The sequence below is a fragment of the Leuciscus leuciscus genome (assembly GCF_965113295.1).
Source record: "Leuciscus leuciscus genome assembly, chromosome: 11".
In the NCBI taxonomy this organism is placed as follows: Eukaryota; Metazoa; Chordata; class Actinopteri; order Cypriniformes; family Leuciscidae; genus Leuciscus; species Leuciscus leuciscus.
The window spans coordinates 11,941,594-11,967,685 of NC_138735.1; the positions used below are offsets into that span (position 1 = coordinate 11,941,594).

Below are 26,092 nucleotides of genomic sequence, written 5' to 3' on the forward strand. Positions count from 1 at the left end.
AAAAGCTGCAAGATCTGCTTATTTTTCAACCCTATTAGAAGAAAATAAACAAAACCCTAGGTATTTATTTGAAACCGTGGCTAAACTAATGAAAAATAAAGCTTCAAGCCCTGAAGTTTCCAAGCAGCACAGCAGTAATGACTTTATGAACTTCTTCACTTATAAGAGTGATAATATCAGGGAGAAAATTATAACTATGCAACCGTCTACTACAGTATCGCATCAGGGAGTGCACTGTAGTCTCCCAAAGGAAAAATTCGATTCATTAATTGCTACAGGAGAGGAAGAATTTTCTAAACTCGTTAAATCATCTAAATCGACAACATGTATGTTAGACCCTATACCAACTAAGCTACTGAAAGAGATGCTTCCAGAGGTCATAGATCCTCTTCTTAATATCATTAATCCATCTTTGTCATTAGGATACGTACCAAAAACTTTTAAGCTGGCTATGATTGAACCGCTTGTTAAAAAAACACAACTTGATCCAACAGAATTAGTCAATTACAGGCCGATCTCGAATCTACCTTTTCTGTCAAAGATACTAGAAAAGGCAGTATCTTTACAACTATGTTCCTTTTTAGAAAGAAATTATATCTGTGAGGATTTTCAATCAGGATTTAGACCGTACCATAGTACTGAGACAGCTCTCATTAGAGTCACAAATGATTTGCTCTTATCATCTGATCGTGGTTTAGTGGTTTCTCTCTATTAGTGTTACTCGATCTTAGTGCAGCATTTGACACTATCGACCACAACATTCTTTTAAATAGACTCAAAAATTATGTTGGCATTAGTTAAATTGCATTAGCATGGTTTAAATCATACTTATCTGACCGTTATCAGTTTGTAGAAGTAAATGAAGAGATGTCTTATCGATCAAAGGTTCAGTATGGTGTACCACAAGGCTCAGTACTAGGACTGTTGCTGTTCACTCTGTACATGCTACCCTTGGGAGATATCATTAGGAAGCATGGTATTAGTTTTCACTGTTATGCTGATGCCACGCAGCTCTATATTTCTTCGCGCCGAGACGAAACACACCAATTCACAAAATGAGCGTAATGCATAGCTGATATAAAAGTTTGGATGACTAGTAATTTCCTACTACTTAATTCTGAAAAAAACAGAGTTTCTAATTATTGGGCAAAAAACGTCTGCACATATTAACCCAGAATACTGTCTAACAATTGATGGCTGCTCTGTCAAGTCTTCGTCGTTGGTTATAGGAACCTGGGTGTGCTCTTTGATACCAATCTTTCATTTGATAGCCACGTTTCTAGCATCTGTAAAACCGTATTCTTCCATCTTAAAATATATCTAAATTACGACATATGCTTTCAATGAAAAATGCGTAACAGTTAGTTCATGCGTTCATGACCTCAAGGCTAGATTATTGTAATGCTCTACTGGGTGGTTGCCCTGCACGCTTAATAAACAAAGTCCAGTTGGTCCAAAACGCAGCAGCTAGAGTTCTCACTAGAACCAGAAAGTATGACCGTATTAGCCCTGTTCTGTCGACACTGCATTGGCTCCTTATTAAACATTGTATACATTTTAAAATATTGCTGACTACTTTCAAAGCACTAAATGGTTTAGTACCCCAGTATTTGAGCGAGCTCTTAACGCATTATAGTCCTTCACGTCTTCTGCGATCTCAAAATTCTGGCCAGTTGATAATACCTAGAATATCAACTGCAGGCGGCAGATCCTTCTCCTATTTAGCACCTAAACTTTGGAACAGCCTTCCTAACATTGTCCGGGAAGCAGACACACTCTGTCAGTTTAAATCTAGACTAAAAACGCATCTATTTTACCTGCCATTCATATAGAACATTATACATTTCTATTATTCAAATCAGTTAAATGATTATTAGGCTGCATAGATTAGGTCAGCCGGAACCAGGGACACTTCCTATAACACCTGATGTACTCGGTGTTCCGGGCCATATCCAGATCAGATGGTGGACCAGCGCCTGGACCCATCCACAACGCATCCCTGAAGTGCCAGCCTTATCAGCCATGTGAAGGCCTCGTAGACACGACAGCCATCGGCACTGATCCTCAACAAACTCGTCTCCATACCGGCGTGTTGACTCCGACTTCCAACCAGATGGAACTGGATAAATATTCTGAATGTTCTGATCCAATCTGACTTCTGACCTGTAATGCTGCCTGAATCATAATCATACACTGTTCATTTGTTGGACAGAGGAGAACTGGCCCCTAACTGAGCCTGGTTTCTCCCAAGGTTTTTTTCTCCATTCTGTCACCTGATGGAGTTTTGGTTCCTTGCCACTGTTGCATTGGCTTTTGGCTTGCTTAGTTGGGGACATTTAATATTCAACAATATCATTGATCTGCCTTACTTAAGGTGGACGATGATGCAATTTTCTTCTAGTAACAAACTTTGTTGTATTATTTTCATGTTATCACTGTGAAGCTGCTTTGAAACAATCTGTATTGTAAAGCGCTACATAAATTAATGTTACTTGACTTGACTTGAACGCAAACACAGCATATAACCTTCTGTAATGCCCACATCTAGAAAACACATTCCCACCTCTCAAATAAACCAGCCCGATCTCATGAAACTGCGTATCTATAGCACAAATAGTATTTATCGTGCAATTTATATGCAGAAATGAGTATTTACGTGCATATGATACACAGTTTTCACATGCATATGGGACGCACTTTATGGTGTGTAAAACGTAACCCGATAAATACAATTTGTTCTATAGATACGCATTTCATGGGAACGTGTTGAATAAACACAGAGATGTTGGTCCTGTCTGAATCGATACATAAAATAACAGACGTCAGGTCTCATCAAGAATTGTGACGCAAATGTCGTTTAGAAAACTAGTCCCATCCAAATAGGGCTTATTATGGCTATTCTTTGACCTGGTTAAGATTGACTCTGTACAGCATTAAACATTTAAAATACATGATTAAATTTCTGTTGCACATGAATATGAATATATAATAACTATTTACTCTGCTTCACACCATTTGTCTCCAGATGCAGGTTGTGTATTATTTCACTAATTGAAAGCAAACTTGAGATAACTGCATGGCACTAAACTACATGGTTTAAAATGGCACAATTGATAACATCAACATAGAAAAGGGTTAAAAGAACAAACCTCTTTCTCCAAATAGGCTGTCCACTATAGAATTCAACAGCCTGTCAAACATTTCAAAGTGGTTCTGAAACACAAGACAAGAGCATAAAAACAAAAATTAGATTTTCTCTATTGATAATGCAGGCTTGTGTCTGCTCAGGTCTCCCATTCCCCACTGACCTATGTGCCCGACATAGCAATACATTCACAATCAGAATATATAGTATGCTTGCTTTGGGGAAAATGATCCTATAGGAATGTAGACAGATCAATAAACATTATAAAAAGTCAACTGCTCAGAGGATAATATGATGTACAATGTATATGTCTTCATATAGTGCACTATATATTTTACACTCATACATGTAGCCTATACAGTCTTTGCCTATATGTATGTAGCCTATACAGATTTCAAAAGTCTGAAACCTTGTTTTGATTTTGACCCCCATTCTTCAAACCAAAAGGTTTTTCCTCTAATAAAAACATATGGTTTTGAATGCATCCTCTGAAATGGCTTGTATTTCTCTTTAATCAGCAGAAAGAGCTGAAAAGAGCTGAGATGAAATGCAAACTCTCAACAAAAGCGTCCTCTCTCGTTTTACAGGTCATTGCTTCTCTCTCTGCCTTTCACTATCTTCTCTGTTTGGATCTGGTAAAGTGGTCACTCAAATAGTAACTCACATTTGTTTAGAGAAACCATTTAACAACACCTTGAAGATTTTCCATCTCACTTACAAAACACTGTTATATTTATTTGCTGAGAACAACAAGAGAAGTAAAAAAAAATCATGTAAGCTAGATTTTTTCCAAAGATTCACCTAGTTATTACTTGTGGATAAATAGACAAAATGATATCTTTAGAACCTGCAGCTTAGATATTATCCCAAACTCTCAAAGCAGTGTCAGAATTTTTAATATACAGTAGATAATCGGAAAGAAAAAAAAAGTTGTACATGACTGTTATATGTATGCCCTGTTTCTTTGTGTTTCCTTGTGACCTAGTTTCCCCAAGTCTGTTTAATTTGTCATGTCATTCACATGTGTCCTGTTAATTATCTTATCAAGTTCCTTTGTTTGCTCCAAGTCCCTGTGTTCTCCCTCAGTCTCTGTCCGTTCTCGTCAAAGTAATGTTGTGTTTCGTTTGGTATCCTGTACTAGGCTTGTTCAACTTCATGCTGCGCAGACCGAGCTGCGGCCGACTTGAAGCAGTGCATGCCAGTTAGAAATTTTGTCCAACTTGAGAGTGCCGACGCCACATGACTGTAACGTATGGCATCAAAGAGAGCAGCCGGCTAATTCATTCTGCGCAGCTTTTTCAGAGTGGCTGCACAAGCTCTAATGACGTTCCACGATTGGCCGAATCCACCGCGAATCCTGAACGCCACAACTCTCGCCGATTGGTTACATTCAGCCGCAGCATGGAAGAACAATTTAATGTTTTATGTTAAGAAACTTCACAGTTATTTAATATCGTGTCTTCAGGATGTGTTCTTGCTTGTGATTTCACCATTTTATCACCATAGCATATTACTCAAGTTGGAACCAGTTTATCACTGCTTTTCCCAGTGAACCTACTTAATCTGCCACAGCACAACCGTTCGGAAAACTTATGTTACATACAGTTTGCATATGTTTCATTTTATGTTGTTAAATTAATGTTTATTGGATTATATTAGTTTCATACTGTAAGTGTTACAATGATGGTGTTTTGTGTGTGACTATATTCGTAGTAATCTCTGCTTTTTTTCCCACCTTTGTCACCATTGGCTTTTGGCTTGCTTAGTTGGGGACATTTAATTTAATATTCAACAATATTATTGATCTGCCTGCATTGACACCATTATATGAGAACTGTACTGAGCTGAACAATGACATCAACTAAATTAATAACTGTTTTACAACAAAAATTAAACATCACTTAGCTTACTTAAGCTGGACTGTGACGCTCTTTTCTTCTGGAAACAAACTTTGTTGCATTATGTTCCTGTTATCTTTGAAACAATCTGTATTGTAAAAAGCGCTATATAAATAAAGGTGACTTGAACTGTGGAAAAGCTATTTGTGACTTTATTTCATCATGTGGCTGTCTCTCTACCACCTGTGTTATTATAGCAGTCCATACTGTATCATGAATTCCACTGAGGCGAGCCGAAGTAAGAACCTAAGCGTAGTTTATTGGAGTGGTAACAAATACAGATTAAATAGAACTAAACAATGACATTGTGGCGAGCAGGACGAGGCAGAGGGCCATGAGAGAATGGCGTGAGGCCGGTGGCGTGATTGATGATGAGCGACACCTGCGCAATGCACCGGTCTCGTATCTCTTATGGAGGAGCGGAAGCATAAAAGGAGGAGCGACGACAGTGAAGGACAAGAGAGGACAGGCCTGGATTTTACGATTTGTTTTGTTTATGTTTTATTACGTGTGTGCGCGCTGGGCTGGAGTGAGTTGCCGGAGGGATGGACAAACTCGCTGCCGGCCGCCTGGGTTCTGGAGGGGCAGCTGCCGTTTGTGAGAGAGCGGAGGATTCACCGTCGTCTGCCTGAGGCCGGAGCCTGCTGCCGTCCGCCATGATGGGGAGGAGCAGGGAGCGGGTGTGCGAGCCGTCAACCTAAGTCTATCCAGCGCCACTTCCAGGCACCGAGGAGACGATCACACAGCTGGTGGAGGACCAGATGGCAGTGCGTTTTGGGAACCGGACCAAGAATTTTTATTTATTTTCTTCTCTCCCCTCTCTTGTCTCTGTCGCTCCTCATGCTTCCATCTCCTTTTCTCTCGCCTCGTCTGTCCTTACCCCAAAACTCACCACACAGTGGTTACAGGGAACAATACATGATAGGGCAACATAACAAACATGAGGTCTTAAATGCATGTACATGGGGAACGCAGTGTTGGGGAGTAGCTAACTACAAGTAGTGATGCTACTATACTACTTTTTCCAGCAACTAGCGGTGTATTGCGGCAAAAAGCTACATTCCGTTTTGCATTTTGACAAACCTGCAATGCATTGAAGCAGCGCAGCATCTTCATATTACATCACAAACTAAAATTGTGCTTTACCTTGTAGTTTAGCTAACTACTTTTTCAGAAGGCTAGATTGACTGTATATTAACTACTTTAACTTGTGAGTAGTTTGTAGCTTGTCAAACTACATTTTCAGATTAGCTTCCCCAATACTGGGAACACATGACTATGACAACCAATGATGTAGTGGAAGTAATAAAATAAGAACCAACAAAAAGACAGAACTTATAACAAGATAAGACAATGAACCAATGGGAAGATGACACTTGAACTAAGGAACCACTAAGGATCATAGGGAATCACATGACATTAAAACAAACTCTCTGTGTCTCAAACAAAAAAACAGCTATAAAAATATGTGATGGAGGGATCAACTGTATTTCTTCACAATACACTCAGCTACATCAAATAAAGATTTTTCCCAAATCTTGTTTGTTCATTACGTTCTTGTTTATATGCAAAACCCACACATGCCAGGTTCACACTGATCAATGACTTGATTCCTCAGAGATCTCATCATATATGAGTACCAAATATTTTAGATGACCTTCTCAAACTAGATCAATACAAACAAACAAAAAAAATCAAACAATGACCCATAAATGAAATCAATCACAGAAAATATTCTCAAGAGAAAGAATGTTTGTACAAGTGGTATAGGACACACAATGTAGGAAATGCCCCATATGCCCTGGCACATCAGTCTCTTCTTCATTGATAGCACATCCACATTATTCCCATTGCATGAGCAGATGGATAAGGAAAGGAAGCCCATAAACAAAAATCCTTCTACAAAAGAAAATGCAATACATTAAGAAAAATACCCAATCATAAGTTATTATGTGAATGACTACCTTAAAGTATAATAACCATTGCCTCATATATACACACTTCACATATACAACCAACAGTCAAATTTGTTAGAGTAGACTATTAGTGGTTACAAACAAACATTACTTACAATTGGATGTGCTAATTCACTTACTTATACTACGCCCTAAAAGTATGTTCTCTTTTTGTGAAGAAAAAGTACATACTTTTGACTGTGTAGCAAAAGAGTAGGCAAGCTTTGGGACATACTACTTCGTCATCTCTAACGGACAGCTCCGTCGCTTAGTTACGTGCATCCTGTCACCGTAAACTGCCTTGTCAATCATCTTGTCACAGTTAAAATCCTTCATTCAATCTAATTTAATTTCCTACCGTTTCGGAGAAAAATGTTGTAGCACATTGATCTGCCAGTCTTGGGTCTTTCATGCAGAGATTCTCCTCATGTGTTTGCAATTTGAATATAATGATGCATTTAAAAGTTAATGGCTAAACGTATCTTTATAAAAGTTCACAATGCTGCTGCAGATTAAATATAATGTGGACAACATTGAATAAATACATTTTCATCAGGTTAGATACTGATAATTAATCACTGATGTAAATTAGTTTATCTAAACCTCTCTACATAACCGCCGGACTCGCACATCCTCCATGTCTGTAGTTTTTTACTCATGTTTGTAGTTCTAATCGAATCCTCGTCCAATGCGCAATGGGTTGTGGGCAATATTAGCTGTTAGAGTGTTCACGGATCTGCACTTCAGATTCTAACCAGAAAAAGTGGACCATCCGGGTATCTTTGGAATACTAATTTCAACATACTTGGGGACGTACAATTTGGGACGGATAGTATGCGAATTGGGATGGATCGATGGTCTCTCAGGGTTGAGTAGCCCACCATGCTGTCCTCTTACTCTACTACTAAGCTACTCTACTGCCCCAGCTTATATCACACCCAGGGAGCATACTCAGACCCCCTGGTAGTGAGGAAGAATCAACATCCTCTAAACCTTGTACAGATCATGGCACTGATACATACCCTTCCCCTCACTGGAAGGTTTAACATAACCGTGAAAAGGCTTCAGGTTCTGTACATGAAAAGTGTCTGGATGATCAAGGTCCTCTAAGAATGCAACAGAACAATAAACTGGACCCAAACACATTAGAATTTTAGCTGGACCTTTCCACTTGGCAGCTAGTTTAGACATGAAACCTTCACTGGCCCGTGACAAAGGATGAGAGCACACTCATACCAAATCCTCAATCTGATACGGAGCATGCTTTCTTCGAAGGTTATAGTAGCACATTTGCTTACTTTGAGCTTGCTTCACATTCTTGCTCACCGACTGCAGTAGGTCCTCGTATCGTTCCAGCACAGCATAAGCAGGATTACTGGGGTCAGGAGGGCTTGACAGGGCTCGCTCCACTGGCCCTTTTCCTAAAGCGATTTTGGCAGGCGTGAATCTAGTGTTTTCCTGCCATGCTGTATTAATAGCAAACCTGAATTCTGCAAGCCAGTGATCCCAATGCCGATGATGTTAATACGCTCTGTGAGATTTGTTTGAGGATGACTGGCAGTGGAAAGTTTTTGGGTTACCCCCCCTCCATTGCTTGCATACTAAATTCAAGAGGTGCGAGGTAAAATGTGCTCCTCTGTCAGAGACCAGGTAGATTGGAGTACCCCATCAAGTGAAAATTTAATCTACCTGAATATGAGCTATTTGTAGCGCTTTGGCTACATGTAGAGGGAACAACTCATCCCATCTTCAGCAGTAATCTATTATCACCAAAATATACTAATTTTGCCTTGGACTTTTAGGAAGAGGTCCCATCAGGTCCACTCCTAACACATATCCTGATTTCACCACTGCGGTATTCTGCAAGTAACCAGCCAACTTGTATTCATGGGTTTCATCAGGTCCCTTTCCACAGGTGTATAAAATCAAGCACCTAGATTATGAATGCAGACTGCATTGTGCTTGATTAATACACCTGTGGAAAGGGACCTGATGAAATCCATGAATAGAGGGTTTGTACGCCTGGCACACTTGACACTCTTTACAGTGCTTCCAAATATCTGGCGTAAACAGGGCCAGTACACCATATCCACCAATCTCAGAAGTGTTTTAAGCTGACCAAAGTGACAACTCAAAGGATTGTCATGGACGAATTTCAAGTATTCAGGTACCACCAACTGAAATTTCTGCCCCTTCTGTCCATCTGGCACACTGAGAAATAAAAAGCCATTCTTTACAACATAATGGATTCTTGAGGGATCAATATCTGTTGAGCAAGGGCCTTACTGACCAGCTCCTTTATTTTTTAGCATCCTCTTGCTGAGCTTTGGCAATTTCATCCCAATCCACTGGTAGGCTTGAGGGTGTAATTAATGAACTTGCAGACTTCACTTGCTTCACCATGTTCACAGTCACAGTATTTTCCAGACTTCGGGACAATGTATCTGGGACTACATTGCATTGCCCTTTTCTATACTTAACCGTAAAATCAAACTCCTGCAGCCGTATAGCCCACCATGTCAATCTTGATGAGGGTTTGGGGTGATTAAAAACCCAAGTCAATGCTGCATGATCAGTTATAACTTCAAAGGGTCTACATTTTTTGTCTACAACACTGCATTGGCTCCCTATTAAACATCATAAAAATTTAAAAATATTGCTGATCACTTACAAAGCACTAAATGGGTTAGCTCCCCAGTACTTGAGCGAGCTCTTAACGCATTATAGTCCTTCGCGTCTATTGCGATCTCAAAATTCCGGCCAGTTGACAATATCAAAATCGACTGCTGGCGGTAGATCCTTTTCCTATTTAGCACTAAAACTTTGGAACAATCTTCCTAACATTGTCTGGGAAGCAGACACATTCTGTCAGTCTAGACTAAAAACACATTGTAGACTTCTATAATTCAATGTTAGGCTGCATAGTTTAGGTCAGCCGGAACCGGGAACACTCCGCATAAATCCTGATGTACTTGTTACATCATAAGAAGGATGGCGTCTACGCTAATATTAGTCTCTCTGTTTATCCGAGGTTTACTGCAGTCCATCGGATCCAGGCCGTATCCAGATCTGATGAAGGACCTGCGCCTGGACACAATGACAACGCAGTCCTGAAGTGTCAACCAGTCCCTCCCCTGTTTACTGAAGTCAGCCGGATCCCGGCCGTATCCAGATCAGATGGTGGACCTGCACCTGGACCCATCCATGACGCATCCTTGAAGTGCCAGCCTCATCAGCCCTGTGAAGGCCTCATTGACACGACAGCCATCGGCCCTGTTCCTCAACAAACTCGTCTCCATACCAGCGTGATGACTCTGATTTCCAACCAGATGGAACTGGATAAATATTCTGAATTTCTGATCCAATCTGACTTCTGACCTGTAATGCTGCCTGGATCATAATCATACACTGTTCGCTCGTGGCCAGAGGAGAACTGGCCCCTGACTGAGCCTGGGTTCTCCCAAGGTTTTTTTCTCCATTCTGTCACCTGATTGAGTTTTGGTTCCTTGCCACTGTTGCCTTGGCTTTTGGCTTGCTTAGTTTGGGACATTTAATATTCAACAATATTATTGATCTGCCTTACTTAAGGTGGACGATGACGCAATTTTCTTCTAGAAACAAACTTTGTTGTATTATTTTCATGTTATCACTGTGAAGCTGCTTTGATGCAATCTGTATTGTAAAAGCGCTATATAAATTAAGGTTACTTGACTTGACTTGACACTGCCTCTGGTTTTATTCCCTGACCGAGGGGACCCTCGACTCGGATGCACTAGCGCACAGCTGGCTGCGGGGCCTCCGCAAGTATGCATTTCCCCCAGTGAGTCTTCTTGCAGAGGTCTTTTGCAAGATCAGGGAGGACGAGGAGTAGGTCCTTCTGGTAGCGCCTCATTGGCCCACCCGGACTTGGTTCTCCGAACTGGTGCTCCTCGCGACAGCCCCTCCCTGGCCAATCCCTCTGAGGAAGGACCTCCTTTCTCAGACACAGGGCACCCTCTGGCGCCCACGTCCCGATCTGTGGAACCTGCATGTGTGGGTTCTGGATGGGACGCAGCAGGTTTGAGTACCCAACCACCTCAGCTACCATCACTTCAGTTAGGGCCTTGTCTACGAGACATGCCTATGCTCTGAAGTAGAACCTCTTCGTCACCTGGTGTTCTTCTCGCCAAGAAGATCCCAGGAAATGCCCTATCGGGTCGGTGCTTTGCTTCCACCCTGAAGGTTTACGTGGCTGCGATCTCTGTGCACCACGACCTTGTGGAGTCAAAAACTGTGGGACAGCATGACCTGGTCGTCAGGTTCCTGAGGGGGGCAAGGAGACTAAATCCGCCTCGCTCTCCTCTTATACCCTCTTGGGACCTCACAGTGGTTTTATCTGCCCTGCAGATAGCTTCCTTTGAGCCATTGCAATCAGTCAAGCTTAAGTTCCTGAAGTATATAAAGACAGCGCTCCTGGTCGCTTTGGTCTCCATCAAGAGGGTAGGGGACCTGCAGGCATTTTTGGTTGACAAAGCGTGCCTAGAATTCGGGCCGGCTAACTCTCACGTGATCTTGAGACCCCGGCCTGGATCCGATTCCGTGCCCAAGGTTCCCACCACTCCTTTCAGGGATCAGATGGTGAACCTGCAAGCGCTGCCCTCGGAGGAGGCAGACCCAGCCTTGGCACTGCTCTGTCCAGTAAGCACCCTCCGTGCCAGACCAGCTCTTTGTCTGTTTTGGTGGGAAGCTGAAGAGAAAGGCTCTCTCCAAGCAAAGGTTGTCTCACTGGATAGTGGACGCCATTGTCTTGGCTTACCAGACACAGGGTCGACCATGCCCCCCGGGGGTGAGGGCTCAACTCCACCCGGAGTGTGGCTTCCTCCTGGGCTTTAGCGCATGGCGCCTTGCTAACAGACATCTGTGGAGCTGCAGGCTGGGAAACACCCAACACTTTCGCGAGATTCTATAATCTCCAGGTAGAGCCAGTGTCCTCTCATGTACTCACTTCAAATAGCCAGTAAGTAGGACCTCCTCGGTGTCATCGCTTGCTGCGCCATTCCACTCCACGGACTGGATACGTGCGCTATTTCACTCAGATGAATTCTCATTAGACCCTGAGTTCCTCCTGCACTGTCGATGCCGTCACCAGAGTGCATGCCCGGTTGGTCAGCTCTCGTGATTGGCTAGGTGCTTCCATGTGCATGGTTCCCCGCTTAGGCAACCCCCACATGTGTATTTCCACGGTAAGTCTCCACCGAGCACATGTTTTCCCTTGGCAAGACCTCTTGCCATCTCGAGGTTGAAACTTCCACCCTGCGGGCTGGAAGCCTTCGTCCGTGCTAGTCTCACAACAGGGAGCTCAGACTTGCGCAGGGCACTGGAAGACAGCTGCTGTGGCGTGATTGAATTGGGACCCCCATTTCGTCATTCACTGACGTAACTCGTAGTGACTGAACGAAAGGGAACGTCTCAATTACGATTGTAACCCTCGTTCCCTGAGGAGAGAACGGAGACGTTACGTCCCCCTGCCACAACCGCTGTACCGCTGGAACAGCCGGGAGTTCAGTCTCAGCTCCTCAGCATAACATGATGCGGCTGGGGCGGAGTTGCACTATGCAAATTCCGCAGACCCATGGCATTGTTTTGCCATTGGCTCGTTTTCTAGAACTCGAAGGTGAAAGGCTTCTAAGCGAAACCGCCATTTCGTCATTCACTGATGTAACGTCTCCGTTCCCTCCTCAGGGAACGAGGATCACATACGTAACCGAGACGTTTCCGCTTGTACTGCCATAGTAACCATGGCGACAGACATGGACAACTGCGTAGTGCGTAACGTCTAGCTGTTGTTGTTTCGTTCAAACATTATGGGCCATGGCAAGCAGACTTTGGGACAAAAGGAGAACTACAACGAGGATCAATATCAGCATGGCGTTTTTGAGATGCCGAGAGCTCAACATCCACGACTAACTTCGACTTGACAGAGCTTCACTAGTCACGACTTGACAGGGGCTCTTGCATGTACTTTATAAGACAGGTGAGCAAATGTACATAAAACAAATCAATGTTATAAAGCTCAACATGATGAAATTTTAGAATATGATCAGTATGTTATTCTAAAGTTGATCTAGCTTACTGCTAGTCTCATATAGCAAACAAACTTACACACAGAATAACATAACTTTCAACTCACTCAAATGCTGTTTAGTATGATAGTGTAATGTTAGACCAAATGAAACAGCGCTGCGTTACCTCACAAGTTTGATTCATCAAATAAACTGACCTGTGTGAGTAGTAATTCAGCACTTGCGGGTAGTTCGGTAGAATTAAATGTCCTTGTTCCTTTATATCAGCGCTGATATCTGTCTCTTATTAGCAATCGCAACCTGCTTCATATCACAGTCATGTTAAAAAACATGAATATTTTCACTCATCCATAAACATTATTATTTCCATCAGCATGACAACAAGTCCCATCATTCCGCTTATCACTGCGTCATCAACCTACGCCTTTGTTATTGTAAGAGGTCAGCGACCCCTAGCGGCGAAAAAAAAACCCTGACATATTGTAGCTTTAAGTAGAGTGACCAGGAAGAGAAAGGGGTATGAGTGATTAATGATCAGTATTTAACCTGATCCAAAATATGTATTTAATCTTATTTGTGTTGTATTTCATCTGCAACAACATTATGAACTTTTATAAAAATACAAATAGCACAATAGCAAAAAACATGCATCATGCAACATGCATGCATCAAATGCATCACAATGCAAAAGCATGAGCAAAATTCACTACATAAAAGACCCTCGCAGATCAATGTACTTCTTTTTTTCTCCAATATGGTAGAAAGAACTGTTGAGTAGTGTAAATTAAACTAAATTAAATATGGAGTAGGGGAGGGCAGGGAACAACCTAACACTTTTTGAATTTCTCAGATTTAACTGAGGTTTACTCAGATTTACACCCACTTGGGGTTCAGACAAATTTTTTCTATAATAATTTCACACGTCTAGTACAATTATGTGGTCTTGTTTCATTATTACAGTGTATACTTTTTTTCTTTCTTTTGCCCCAAAGAATAGAAGAGAAATGTGCCAACATGCCAACATGCACGTTGTAACATGACAATATGACAGCTTAAAATGTTAAAGCAACACTATGTATTTTTTCAACCTTCAGAATCTTTTTCCAAGACCCTTGTGATGGTACTGTACATCGACTTACAATAGGTTGAATGACACGTCTGCCATAGCCTGACGGGGTTTGTATCGCTTTTACTGGCATTACGTAACTTCGGGGTTCGGGTAGTAACCCGAGCACAAAAAGAACTACAAAATTCGACTGCTTTACGGCACATGTCACTTCCCCCACCACTTCCTCAAATTCGGACGTGAGAGGCCAACCAGCGTTTGTTTTCCGGCTTTCGTGCGTATGTTTTTGTCATGGCCAAAGCAGCAACGGACAAAAAAAAAAAGTCAGAAGTAAGCCGATGTCTAAACGGCGTGTACAAGTTTGGTAGAGGCTACATTCTTGCAAGCAAGTTTTTGTTTTTGTTTTTTTGCACACCTGGCATCCCCCTCAAAACGGTTCTCATTCGCGCTTGAATATTCAACACTATAAAATCTCACGAAATACAATACTCTTTTTTTACAATTATCTTATATAGCCTAGCCATTTTTAATAGGATGGACAGTTGAAGGAACCCAACCTCGTTATACTTAATAAATATATTTGCTTCTTCTTGGCCTACTAAAGTGTTCCTGCAACGGGGGTATTCTCTGGCTAGAGCGCAGAACAGCGGAGTGTGTGTGGACAGAAGTGCATGCCTGAGCTTGTATTTTGGGCAAGCTGCGTTGCTTTGACATTGTGGAAAATAGAATAATAGAAACAAAATTTTTACCCGTTATTATCAATCTAAATTAATCTCGTTTTTAATTTAACTTAATTTCGTTTTTCTTTATTTAAATTTCGTTTTTTCCTTTATTTAAATTTCGTTTTTCTTTATTTAAATTTCGTTTTTTTCTTTATTTAAATTTCGTTTTTCTTTATTTAAATTTCATTTTTTCTTTCTTTGTCAGTAATTTGTTAGTCAGAAAAATATAAGACTACCTTATTAAAAGTATTGCTTAAGTTAACAGACCTGTGTGTGTGTGTGTGTGTGTGTGTGTGTGTGTGTGTGTGTGTGTGTGTGTGTGTGTGTGTGTGTGTGTGTGTGTGTGTGTGTGTGTGTTACAGTACGTGCGAACGTATTTACTTTGTGTTGTTCATGGGGAAGATGTGTTTAATATCACTAGTGCAGTGTCCGTTCTCGGAGCATATAAGCCCTGCCCGTGTGAGGTGCGCCGCTTCCCGCTCGCGCTGTTCTGTAGTTTATTAAAAGTTTATTTATTCTGAACGTGTCGCTTCTCGCGTGTCTATCTATATTGCACCAAATGCGACACTGCACTCCCTTGTGAAGTCGACTGGATGAACGGTTCTCGAAATAATCAAAATGCAAACGGACAGACAGACACATAGAGAATACTGCCTATATTAGAGAGAATAGCCTGTTCAGCCCCCTCTCTCCGAAGCTTCGAATATTCGATGTTCATTACTACCAAAGCTTCGAAGCTCAAAAAATGGTATTCTGACAAGCCCTAAATGACGCTGGCTTGTAAATGAGCTACGCGATCTTTTGGCGATTGAAAAAAAAAAAACCCATGAAATTATATTCATATGACATGCTGAAATATATGCCACTGTACCTGGGATGAAGACATTTCACACGCAACGCAGGCAGTCTGACCAAAACGTGAGAACTCCTTCTGCAGAGTTCAGGGATATCGGCTTGTCAACAAATGCACGTGTATCCCCTGGTGTAACCATGACAGATTTTAAGACAGTAGTAGAAGACAATACTGTTTCCCAACTGTAGGGGGACCCCGAGAGCAAAAGTTACTTGGTGTTGCTTTAACTGATATAATCGAAAGAATATAGCCAACAAGACAAACTAAAAAAGAAAAATTTTAGATGAAGAAACACATTCAGACATTCTGAAAAACACAGAGCTGAGCACAATACACCATCCCCTCCCTCCATACACAGCTCTTACTGAACAAGACATAAATAGAAGAGCCAGAATGATTACATTTTCTTGAAATAATAATTTCTTAAAGGGATAGTTCACCCAAAAATAAAAATTCGCCCATGATTTACTCACCCTGAAACCATCCTAGGAGTATACGACATTCTTCTTTCAGACAAATACATTCAGAGTTATATTAAAAAAATGTCCTGGCTCTTCCAAGCCTTATAATGGGAGTCAATGGATAATGATTTTGGAAGTCCATCAGAGCCTATCCATCCGTGATAAAAGTGCTCAAAACGGCTCTGGGGGGAGGGTTAATAAAGGCCTTCTGAAGCGAAGCGATGCGTTCGTGTAAGAAAAATATCCATATTTAAAACTTTATCGACTAAAATAACTAGCTTCCGGCAGATGGCCATACGCAAGTCGACCTACGCCAAAAGAGTAACACTTGACGATGTATGACGTAGAAGTAGCGTAAGCTTTGATGCCTCTCGCGGTTCAAACAGGGCTGGGCAACCACGTTCGTCATTACGTTGTGGGTCAAGTTCAAGGGTTACTCTTTTGGCGTAAATTGACGCGTACGGCCGTCTGCTGGAAGCTAGTTATTTTAGTCGATAAAGTTTTAAATATGGATATTTTTCTTACACGAACACATCGCTTCGCTTCAGAAGGCCTTTATTAACCCTCCCCCCAGAGCCGTTTCGAGCACTTTTATCACGGAGGGATAGGCTCTGATGGACTTCCAAATTCATATACCCATTAACTCCCATTATAAGGCTTGGAAGAGCCAGGACATTTTTTATATATCTCCGATTGTATTCATCTGAAAGAAGAATGTCATATACACCTAGGATGGCTTCAGGGTGAGTAAATCATGGGCTAATTTTCGTTTTTGGGTGAACTATCCCTTTAATGTTGAACACTGACCTGTTTTTTGTGGTTTCTCAATAAAATTCATAAAAGTAATTAATGTGAATTACATTGCTAATGTCATAGAACAGCATATTGTAGTTCAGCGAGGCACACTGCAGTATTACAATGTGCCCCACCTGTGCAACTGGGATTTAAACCTGGCTAGAGTCCAGTGTCTAGCATTAAAGAATATCTAAAATGCTAAATAACAGATTAGAGAATAAAAATAATAGCAGATTTGTCTTGTTTTAAATAAACAATATAAACTGAGATGAAAAATGACCTTCAGTAAGTAATTTGCTAAATATTTGGCGATATCTTACAAAGATTTTTTAATTTTGGTGCATTTTTTCTCTATATTGATATGGCAACTAATAAATACAATGAGATTTGTCATGCTAGCATGTGTGGAAATGTTCAAACTATGTGTGTTACAACTAGCCCCACATTAGGTTGTGCCCCACTTACCCCTATGAGGATGTTAACTGTGACAAGATGATTGACAGACCAGTTTATGGTGACAGAATGCACATTTTATGATTTGTTATGTCCCAAAACTTGCCAACTCTTCTGCTACATAATCAAAAGTATGTGCTTTCCATAGACGTAATGATTTTTATGTATAATATATATAATATATTTTCTATTCTCTAACCCAAGGGTGGGCAAATCTGGCCCACGAGATCCACTTTCCTGCAGAGATTAGTTTCACACCCTAATAAAACACACCTGAACAAGCTAATCAATATCTTCAGGATTACTAGAAAGCTGCAGGAGGGTGAGTTTGATCAGAGTTGGAGCTAAACTCTGCAGGAAAGTGAATCTTGAGGGCCAGAGTTGCCCAACTCTGCTCTAAACCCAACCCAAATCATAATCCTCTGTCTGCATTACAGGCACAGCTGGATGTCCTCATAATGTAGAGGCAGAGACTTGAAACCTGTATACATACTATATTATGAGTCCTCATAATATAGGTCAAACCAGTACACACACAAACACACACACTACATATTAACAGTAAAATTTTGTTTGACTTGTGAAAGTTTATTAAGCTATCTTTAAAAATATTAAAAAAAAAATCTGTTTCCAACATGATGCAATTCATCATATCGCTAACGTTGAGTATATATTTTTTAAATGCACTGATACTGTGGAAATTTCAAGCAGTCTGCACCATGTTGTATGCAATATGAGTGCTATGTAAATTATGTTTTAACTATAGGCCTACTGTTAATTATTATGTGGTTATACACTGTACTATTTTCATGAAGTGACACTCTATTAGGCCTATGTAAGTATTTTGAATATATTACATTTATGGCCTTATATGAATGGTCAAGAAGCACTTCACATACAGCTAATTAAAATTATCAGCCGCTGTCACAGTAATATATTGATAGCATGTGGAGTTTTTCAGGTCATTTGGATTGGTCCCAGGTTACCCTGACATCAAACCTTTGTAGCATGGCTTCCTCAGCAGAGAGTGAGTGGTTACAGTGTATAGAATTAAACTGAAATGCCTCAGCATGAGCAATGATAAGAATACTAAGGGGTTATTTCTGATAAGAAGTGCATTAAAAATAACACTGCACTGAAAAATGTGCAGTTGTTACCTTGAGACATTATTTCTTGCATTGGTGTTTTTTTCTTAAACTTGAATAAAACCAATCAATTTAGATGTTAATGGTAGAATAAATTAACATGAAGCTCATTTGTTAGTTAACCTGACGAAACCTTTTACAGCGTGATTTTACAGTTTAACTTTATCATCATTTGAATAAAGTTTAGTCCTAAATAGATAGTTTATATTTAGTTGTAAAAGATACATGTATAAAAACGTGCATAATAAACGTAGAGAAATAAAAGTAGAGTGATTTTAGGTTCCGGTGTGATTTTACTAAAGTAGCTACTAGTAGAAAATGTATTCATCATTCAGCATTCACCGGGATTCTAATGTCCTCATCAATGGGAAAACCCCAAGGAAAAACATGTACTACAAGTGAACATGGTGGTCCTTACCATGTCTACTAGTTCCGTTAAACAATACGGGACAGCTGGAAAGTGTAGACCGATCGGGGTCGCCTGCTCCTCTGCTGTGGAATGAATGAATGAATTAAAAACGAACGAATGCGCGTCCGATACCGAAAGCGCTGGATAGTGACGCGAAGTGGCGCGGTGATGCCAAAAGAGTAACGGAAGTGAGGATGACCAATAGGGGCTCACGTCTTGGCTGTTACGATAGCATGGACTGTCAGACGACGGGTTCACAGTCTGAACCAAGGCAACCCTGCGAGGGCCCACATGGGGTTCAGAAAAGAACCCAGTCACCTGCCAAAAAAATTCCAAGCTTTAGTTAACGCTGTAATGTGATACATTTAATGAAATAAAACAATTTCAACTATTCCTATGAAACCCAACTGTGTGATAGTAGGATACATACTTATTAAATACCCGTGAGTTAACTTTTGCATATGTAAAACCTAGTAAATTCTCGCATATTCGGTTCAGATCTACACAGTCAAATACCCCTGCAGTGCCCCAAGTACTGAGAATAGGTTTCAGACTATATACGTGTTTGTATAGTCTTAAACACAAATAGAAAGTCACCCTTCCAAAGGCCAGTGTTTGACAAGGACGTGCAATGCCTCTGGACATTTTGCGTAATTCAATGAATTAGATTTTAAAACAAATCTTGCAGCACATCAGTCTACACCAAGTGGAGTGGATGCAGCACACAAAAGGAAAAGTTTTTCATCTTAACAGTCATTGCTATTTGTAGTAAGTCATAATTAAGGTATTTGTTGGTGTTTTATGAAGAAAAAAACTTTTAGGCACTGAGAATAAATCTTTAACAAATAAATGTAGGCCTACACACTTTACTAATAAATGTTAGACCTAGCTACCAGTTTATGTTAACATAAAAAAAAACTGGTTTAACCCCTTGATTATTTCTTCACTTTCTTTTAAAGGATAGTCCACCCCAAAATTGAAATTCTGTCAACATAAAACTCTCCCTCATTTTGTTCCTTTTTTGTGTCCCTCCCTTTAATACTTATATGTGTGAACTGCTGCCATCTAGTGTACATAGGAGGTTACAAAGATACAGATAGGTGATGTCAGGAGTATTGGATGTCAGTGGGTGCTTTTCATTTCTTAATTGTGCATCCTCATTTCCTTTATCAGCACCACTTTATCAGCATTCATTTTTATTTTATTATTTAAAAAAAATTCAAACAAGCTTTCAGAACATTTAATAACAGCTGAGATGAAGATCTAAGTGATTTCTGAGGAGAATAAAAACGTAAAAGTTCCGATATATAAATAGGGGCAAGTCCATGTAGAGCTTTAAACGCATAAATTAAAATCTTAAAATCAATTCTTTGTTTCACAGGGAGCCAATGGAGAGAGGCCTGTATAGGTGAGATATGTTCCCTCTTTTTTGTCCCAGTCAGGAAACGAGCTGCAGCATTTTGGACAATCTGTAATCGTAAGAGTGATGACTGACTAATTCCAGCATACAAGGCATTTACAGTAATCAAGTCTAGAGGAAATAAAAGTGTGAATAACAGTCTCCAAATCCCTAAAAGTCAGAAGGTGCTTTAACTTTCGAAGTCACTTTAGCTGGAAAAAAGCTGGCCCTGACCACTGAATTTATTTGTTTGTCAAACTTCAGGTCTGAATCAAAAATGACCCCCAGATTTTTGACATAAGAGTGATTGTTTGACTAAGAATTCCCCAAGAAAGTCCCTACCAGCCGTTTGTTGTAGTCCTTAAAAAGCAATTTCTTTAAAAGCAAATATCTCCCTTTGCTTTGAACTTTGAGCATTGTAACTTTGCAGATGTTGTTTATGCTCAAACAACAACATTACACACTAACTAAAGTAAAAAAAAAAGAAAAGTGAAATCATAATCAACCACCCATTTAAGGTTAAAAGAGTCGATAAGCAGTTCAAATTCTTTTACAAGAGGCTTTGAAGGACAACACAGATGTATATTGAAATCCCCAACAATTAAAAGGTTTTCACTTCTTGTGACTATATCAGGTAAAAATTCTGAGAAATCTCTATAAAAGTCACTTTTAGAGTTTGGTGGTCTATATATCACGGCAATGAGCAGAGAACATGAGGATTTGACTTTGCATAACATAGCCTCAAAACTGTCATAATTATCTACTGATAAAAGCCTACACTTAAAGGGGTGGTTCAGGATTTTGGACATCGGACCTCATTTCCAAGTTAGCCTGGGTGTTATTTATCAGTGGAGACAGTTTTCAAAATCTTTCATCCAGGCCTTCCAGTTGCATAGTTCGCCGGTGCTAGGCTAGCGCGAGTCAACGGTATCTGCTAGCCTGCCATTAAAACAGTTTTACCCACTCCACAGTACATGAATAACACTAAAACTAAAAGCAAATAAATTATAACGCCAGACTATCGATGTAAATGTCTGTTGAGAGAATAATGTTAGAAATCAATCAAACTACCCTTTCATCGCATTGCAATAGTTATACTTTGTTCCCTGTATTTATTAGCACAGTCTACAGCAGGCCACCGAGAGAGCCGGTCCACATGACAATCACGCAAGTGTATTTTCCTGCCGCTGACACTCATCACTACAGAAGCAGAGTATATTTCACGAAGAAATCAACAAGACATAGGACTATGGCCACGTTTGAAAGCCATGCCAATGTTTCAGACTTTGGAGACGATGAAGACGAGGAATGTGTGTTATTCAACAAACCGTACATGTATGAGCCGGAATACACTGACGAAGAACTAATCGAGATGGATGCTAAAAGGGCAGAAAGAGAAAGAATGTCTGTAGAGACAGCAGCCGCTGGAGATGCCGTAGTAGAGAACCGGGACAGTACATCGGGAGACTGGTGGTGCCAGTGCAGGAAATGTATACAAATACAGAAATTTGTGGAAACTTTTTGGTGACCATCGGTTTTGTTTTGTTTTTACAATTTCGAAATGCACACCGAATCACCATGTTGCCAATTCCTTCGTTTACAATCGAATGTTTCAATATCGTTGTTCAAGGCTACTACTAGCTAGCTAGACGTCCCGACTGTAGTGCGCTTCTGTTCTGTGTTTACTTTTCGGCGCAGTACTACTAACCGGAGCAAAGTAAAATTCCGCCGCTGCTGAGAAACTAGTTCCTGTAAATGTAATGCGATCATTGAGATGCAAGAGTAGTTTGATTTCTAACATTATTCTCTCAACAGACATTTACATCGATAGTCTGGTGTTATAATTTATTTGCTTTTGGTGTACTGTGGAGTGGGTAAAACTGTTTTTAATGGCAGGCTGGCAGATACCATTGACTCGCGCTAGCCTAGCACCGGCGAACTATGCAACTGGAAGGACTGGATGAAAAATGTTGAAAACTGTCTCCACTGATAAATAACACCCAGGCTAACTTGGAAATGAGGCCCGATGTCCAAAATCCTGAACCACCCCTTTAAAACTGTTTTTAAAAATAACAGCAACTCCACCACCCTTCCTTGACTTTCTATGGCAACTAAAAAAGCAAAGAGACTTAGATTGTTTTCAGCGAGCCAATAACAAACATAAAATCCAGATTATTTGATAAAAAAAAGTCGTTTAGTAAAAATGTTTTGTTCACTACTGATCTTGCATTTATCAGGGCTGATTTTATAGATACCGGTTTTTTTTGTCTTGCTCTTCCACAGGGTACGTAGACAACTTAGATACAAGGGGGTAATCCAGCACCCGGAAAGCGTACCTTCCCCGGGGGCCGCCATTGGTTAGCAAGCCATCACCTGCTGTTAGCATTCCATTGACTCCCATTCATTTTGGCGTCACTTTGACAGCGAATAACTTTACATCTGAGGCGTTTAAAGACTCTTTTTATCCATTGTTTATTTCTAAAGAAACACGACAATGGACAATGGCTCCATTACCTTGTATCTTACGTTATGGCCACGTAGAAGCAGTTTTTGTAAAAATAGGCTAACGATTGCGTCATAACCACGCAACTCTCTGTCGCACAGTAGAGAAATGACAGTATAGACAGGAGGAGAAGCTTGCAGGCAATCGGGGGGACGTGGAGGCATAAAGTCTGATAAAGTCAAGGGAGAAGCCCATAGAGCAGGGCTATTCAATTGGCGGCCCGGAAGCAACCTCCAAATGGCCCAGTCCGTGGTCCCGCCAAAAACGCACATCCCTACGTAAATTCATACAGTAGTACAGACCACGTAGCCTAGCAACAACGGAAACAATGCAGAGCGTGCCGGTAGTAGCCTAGATTACTATCAATATGTCTTTCTCAACACTGAAACGTAAAATTGCCAATGAAAACCATCAGTTTAACCCTGCCTGGACTGACAAGTACTTGTTTATTTTACCGCCACATCCAAACGCCAAACCGATGTGTTTAATTTGTAATGAGTGCGTTGCAGTATTTAAAGATTACAATGTGCGGAGGCACCATGTTGAGAAACACCAGACTTTCCGCAACTATTTTCCCGAGGGATCTCAAGAGAGGGCAGCAAAAGTGCAGAGTTTGATTGCATCTTACAACCGGAGCAGTACTACCATTGTGCGGTCATTCACAGCCCAAGAGAGAGCTACCGCAGCATCCCTTCGTGTTTCCTGGATATTGGCAAAAAAGAAAAGGCCATTCACAGACTCTGAAACCGTGAAGGACTGTATGCTGCACGTCGTGGATGAGGTGATAAATGACGATAAAATTCAAACGAGTGTGACATCTGCTATAAAAAACGTACCCCTGTCAGATACTTCCAACATTCGTAGGGTTGAAATTCTTGCTGCAGATGTGTATGAAACGCTGTTAGGAGACCTGAAGAAAGCTGATACTATGGCCCCGTCCACACTACTGCGTTTTCGTTTAGAAACGGAGAATTAAAACGAATACGATCTCCGTCCACACCAGCGTTTTAGCTGCGTATTAGAATTGATCTCCGTTCACATTAAAACGACTGAAAACGCGGATCACGTGACCATTCACCAACACTGGGCATGCGCGTGCCGGTGTAAACACAACTTCATTGATAAAATTATCCCACCATGCGCTGGTTCTTCCCGGGTTAACCCAAAACCGACGCTCCATGTACGGTCGATACCGCCACTGCTCACGGGAATTGTCACAGATCGCTCGAATAATAGCTTGCCTCCGGCGCATGTAGGCAGTTATAGCATTGTAAAATGCAGAATTTACTTGCACAACAGCTGCTAGCAAAGATATACGCCATGACTGATGACACCCAATCATAGAGCCGAGCGTGAGCCTCTACTACGTCATCGTTTCTAAAGTCCTCCGTTTTGACCCGTCCAGACTAAAACGCCCTCCGGAGATTCAAAACGAAAAACGGGTCGGCAGCGTTTCTAAACTTCTCCGTTTTGGGTCTCCATTTTTGCCGTTTTAGTGTGGAAGGGAGGTGCAAACGTAGCAAAAGGTCTCCGTTTTTAAACGAAAACGCAGTAGTGTGGACGGGGCCTATGTCTATAGCAGTAGATGAGTACACAGACAAAACTTGTGACACTGTCACACATGACACATGTTTTAACCACTCTATGTATTATAATGATTTTATGTATATTAGAGTTTTAATAGGTTTACATGTTGTCTTAGTCATTTTAGTCCATTTTATTCCTCTTATCTGTTTTATGTGTGTATGTCTTTAAATGATTATGGGTCTGCCTGTCATGTGAGCAATCACATGACAGGAAACAGGAAATAGCCAGCATAAAAGAAGCAGCATGGCAAACAAACAAGGTCTCTGTCAAGAGGACCAAAGCTGGATCGAGGAGTTGCTTTTAAGGACTTACCATTCCAGCAAACCACATCACTTTCATTGGATTAGCACTACAGTTGGATTGTATATACACCGGTGGACACTTACACATTGGGACTTACAGCACGCAAGGACTCTTAAGGACTGTTTTATGGTATGGAACCAATGGACTATGCTTTTAACAGCCTAAGGCTTCTTTGATGTATTGGGTTGTTTTAAAGTTCCTGGTAGAAATTGTAAATACACTTCATTTATTCACTTTATTTCTGTTGTTGTCTCATCTTTTAAAACACTTAACAAACTCACACAGTTTAATCTGACCCCATTTTTAGCTCATGTAACTCTACCGATAAGGCTGATTGTTACATATGGTGGCCCGTACGGGGACGTTTAAAGATTTTTAACGCTGTGTTGAAAAGAGTGTTTTAAGATGACGACTAGTCAAGATAGTGCTGCTTCTTTTAATACATCAGCTGGTTTTAATGATGAACAGTTTTTACATCATTGTGAGTGTGTACAGCTTCGTGCTGAGGTGATTGCTCTTAAAAACATTGTTTTAAAATTGGAGAAGAATTTTAAAGACTGTTGAAAGTAATCTTAATCGTGAATAATTCATTACATTTATATAGCGCTTTTCTCGGCACTCAAAGCGCTTTACATAGAAGGGGGAATCTCCTCAACCACCACCAATGTGCAGCATCCACTTGGATGATGCGACGGCAGCCATATTGCGCCAGAACGCCCACCACACACCAGCTTACTGGTGGAGAGGAGACAGTGATGAAGCCAATCAGTTTATGAGGATGATTAGGAGGCCATGATAGACAGAGGCCACTGGGCAAATTTGGCCAGGATGCCGGGGTTACACCCCTACTCTTTCGAAAGACATCCTGGGATTTTTAATGACCACAGAGAGTCAGGACCTCGGTTTAACGTCTCATCCGAAGGACGGTGCTCTTTGACAGTATAGTGTCCCCATCACTATACTGGGGCATTAGGACCCACACAGACCACAGGGTGAGCACCCCCTGCTGGCCTCACTAACACCTCTTCCAGCAGCAACCTGGTTTTCTCAGGAGGTCTCCCATCCAGGTACTAACCAGGCTCAGCCCTGCTTAGCTTCAGTGGGCAACCGGTCTTGGGCTACAGGGTGACATGGCTGCTAACATGTAACATGTGAAGTGTATTTTAGAGAGGCTGTGGATTTAAAATTGTGTAAAATGGAGGAATCTATAAAGGATGCCGTCGGAACACTGGAGAGAGAGGTCATCGAGTGTTTCAAGAGGAGAGACAAGAAATGGATGAAACAACTGGAGCAAAGGAAGGATCCAGAAGCCACTATCTGCTCTCCCACTGCGACG

At 41.0% G+C, this 26,092-nt stretch overlaps 1 protein-coding gene across 1 annotated transcript in view; it reads right to left on the minus strand.

Moving 5' to 3' along the window:
• Nucleotides 1-19,126, minus strand: part of elovl2 (ELOVL fatty acid elongase 2) — a 104,801-nt gene extending 85,675 nt beyond the window's left edge. Inside the window, exons 1-2 of the mRNA XM_082184846.1 lie at nucleotides 18,974-19,126; nucleotides 3,150-3,213 (exon numbers count right to left, since the gene is read on the minus strand). Of these exons, the coding sequence (XP_082040972.1) occupies nucleotides 3,150-3,213; nucleotides 18,974-18,976 (67 nt within the window). The 5' untranslated portion in view covers nucleotides 18,977-19,126. The remainder of the gene's footprint in view (nucleotides 1-3,149; nucleotides 3,214-18,973) is intronic.
• Nucleotides 19,127-26,092: the final 6,966 nt, after the last annotated feature.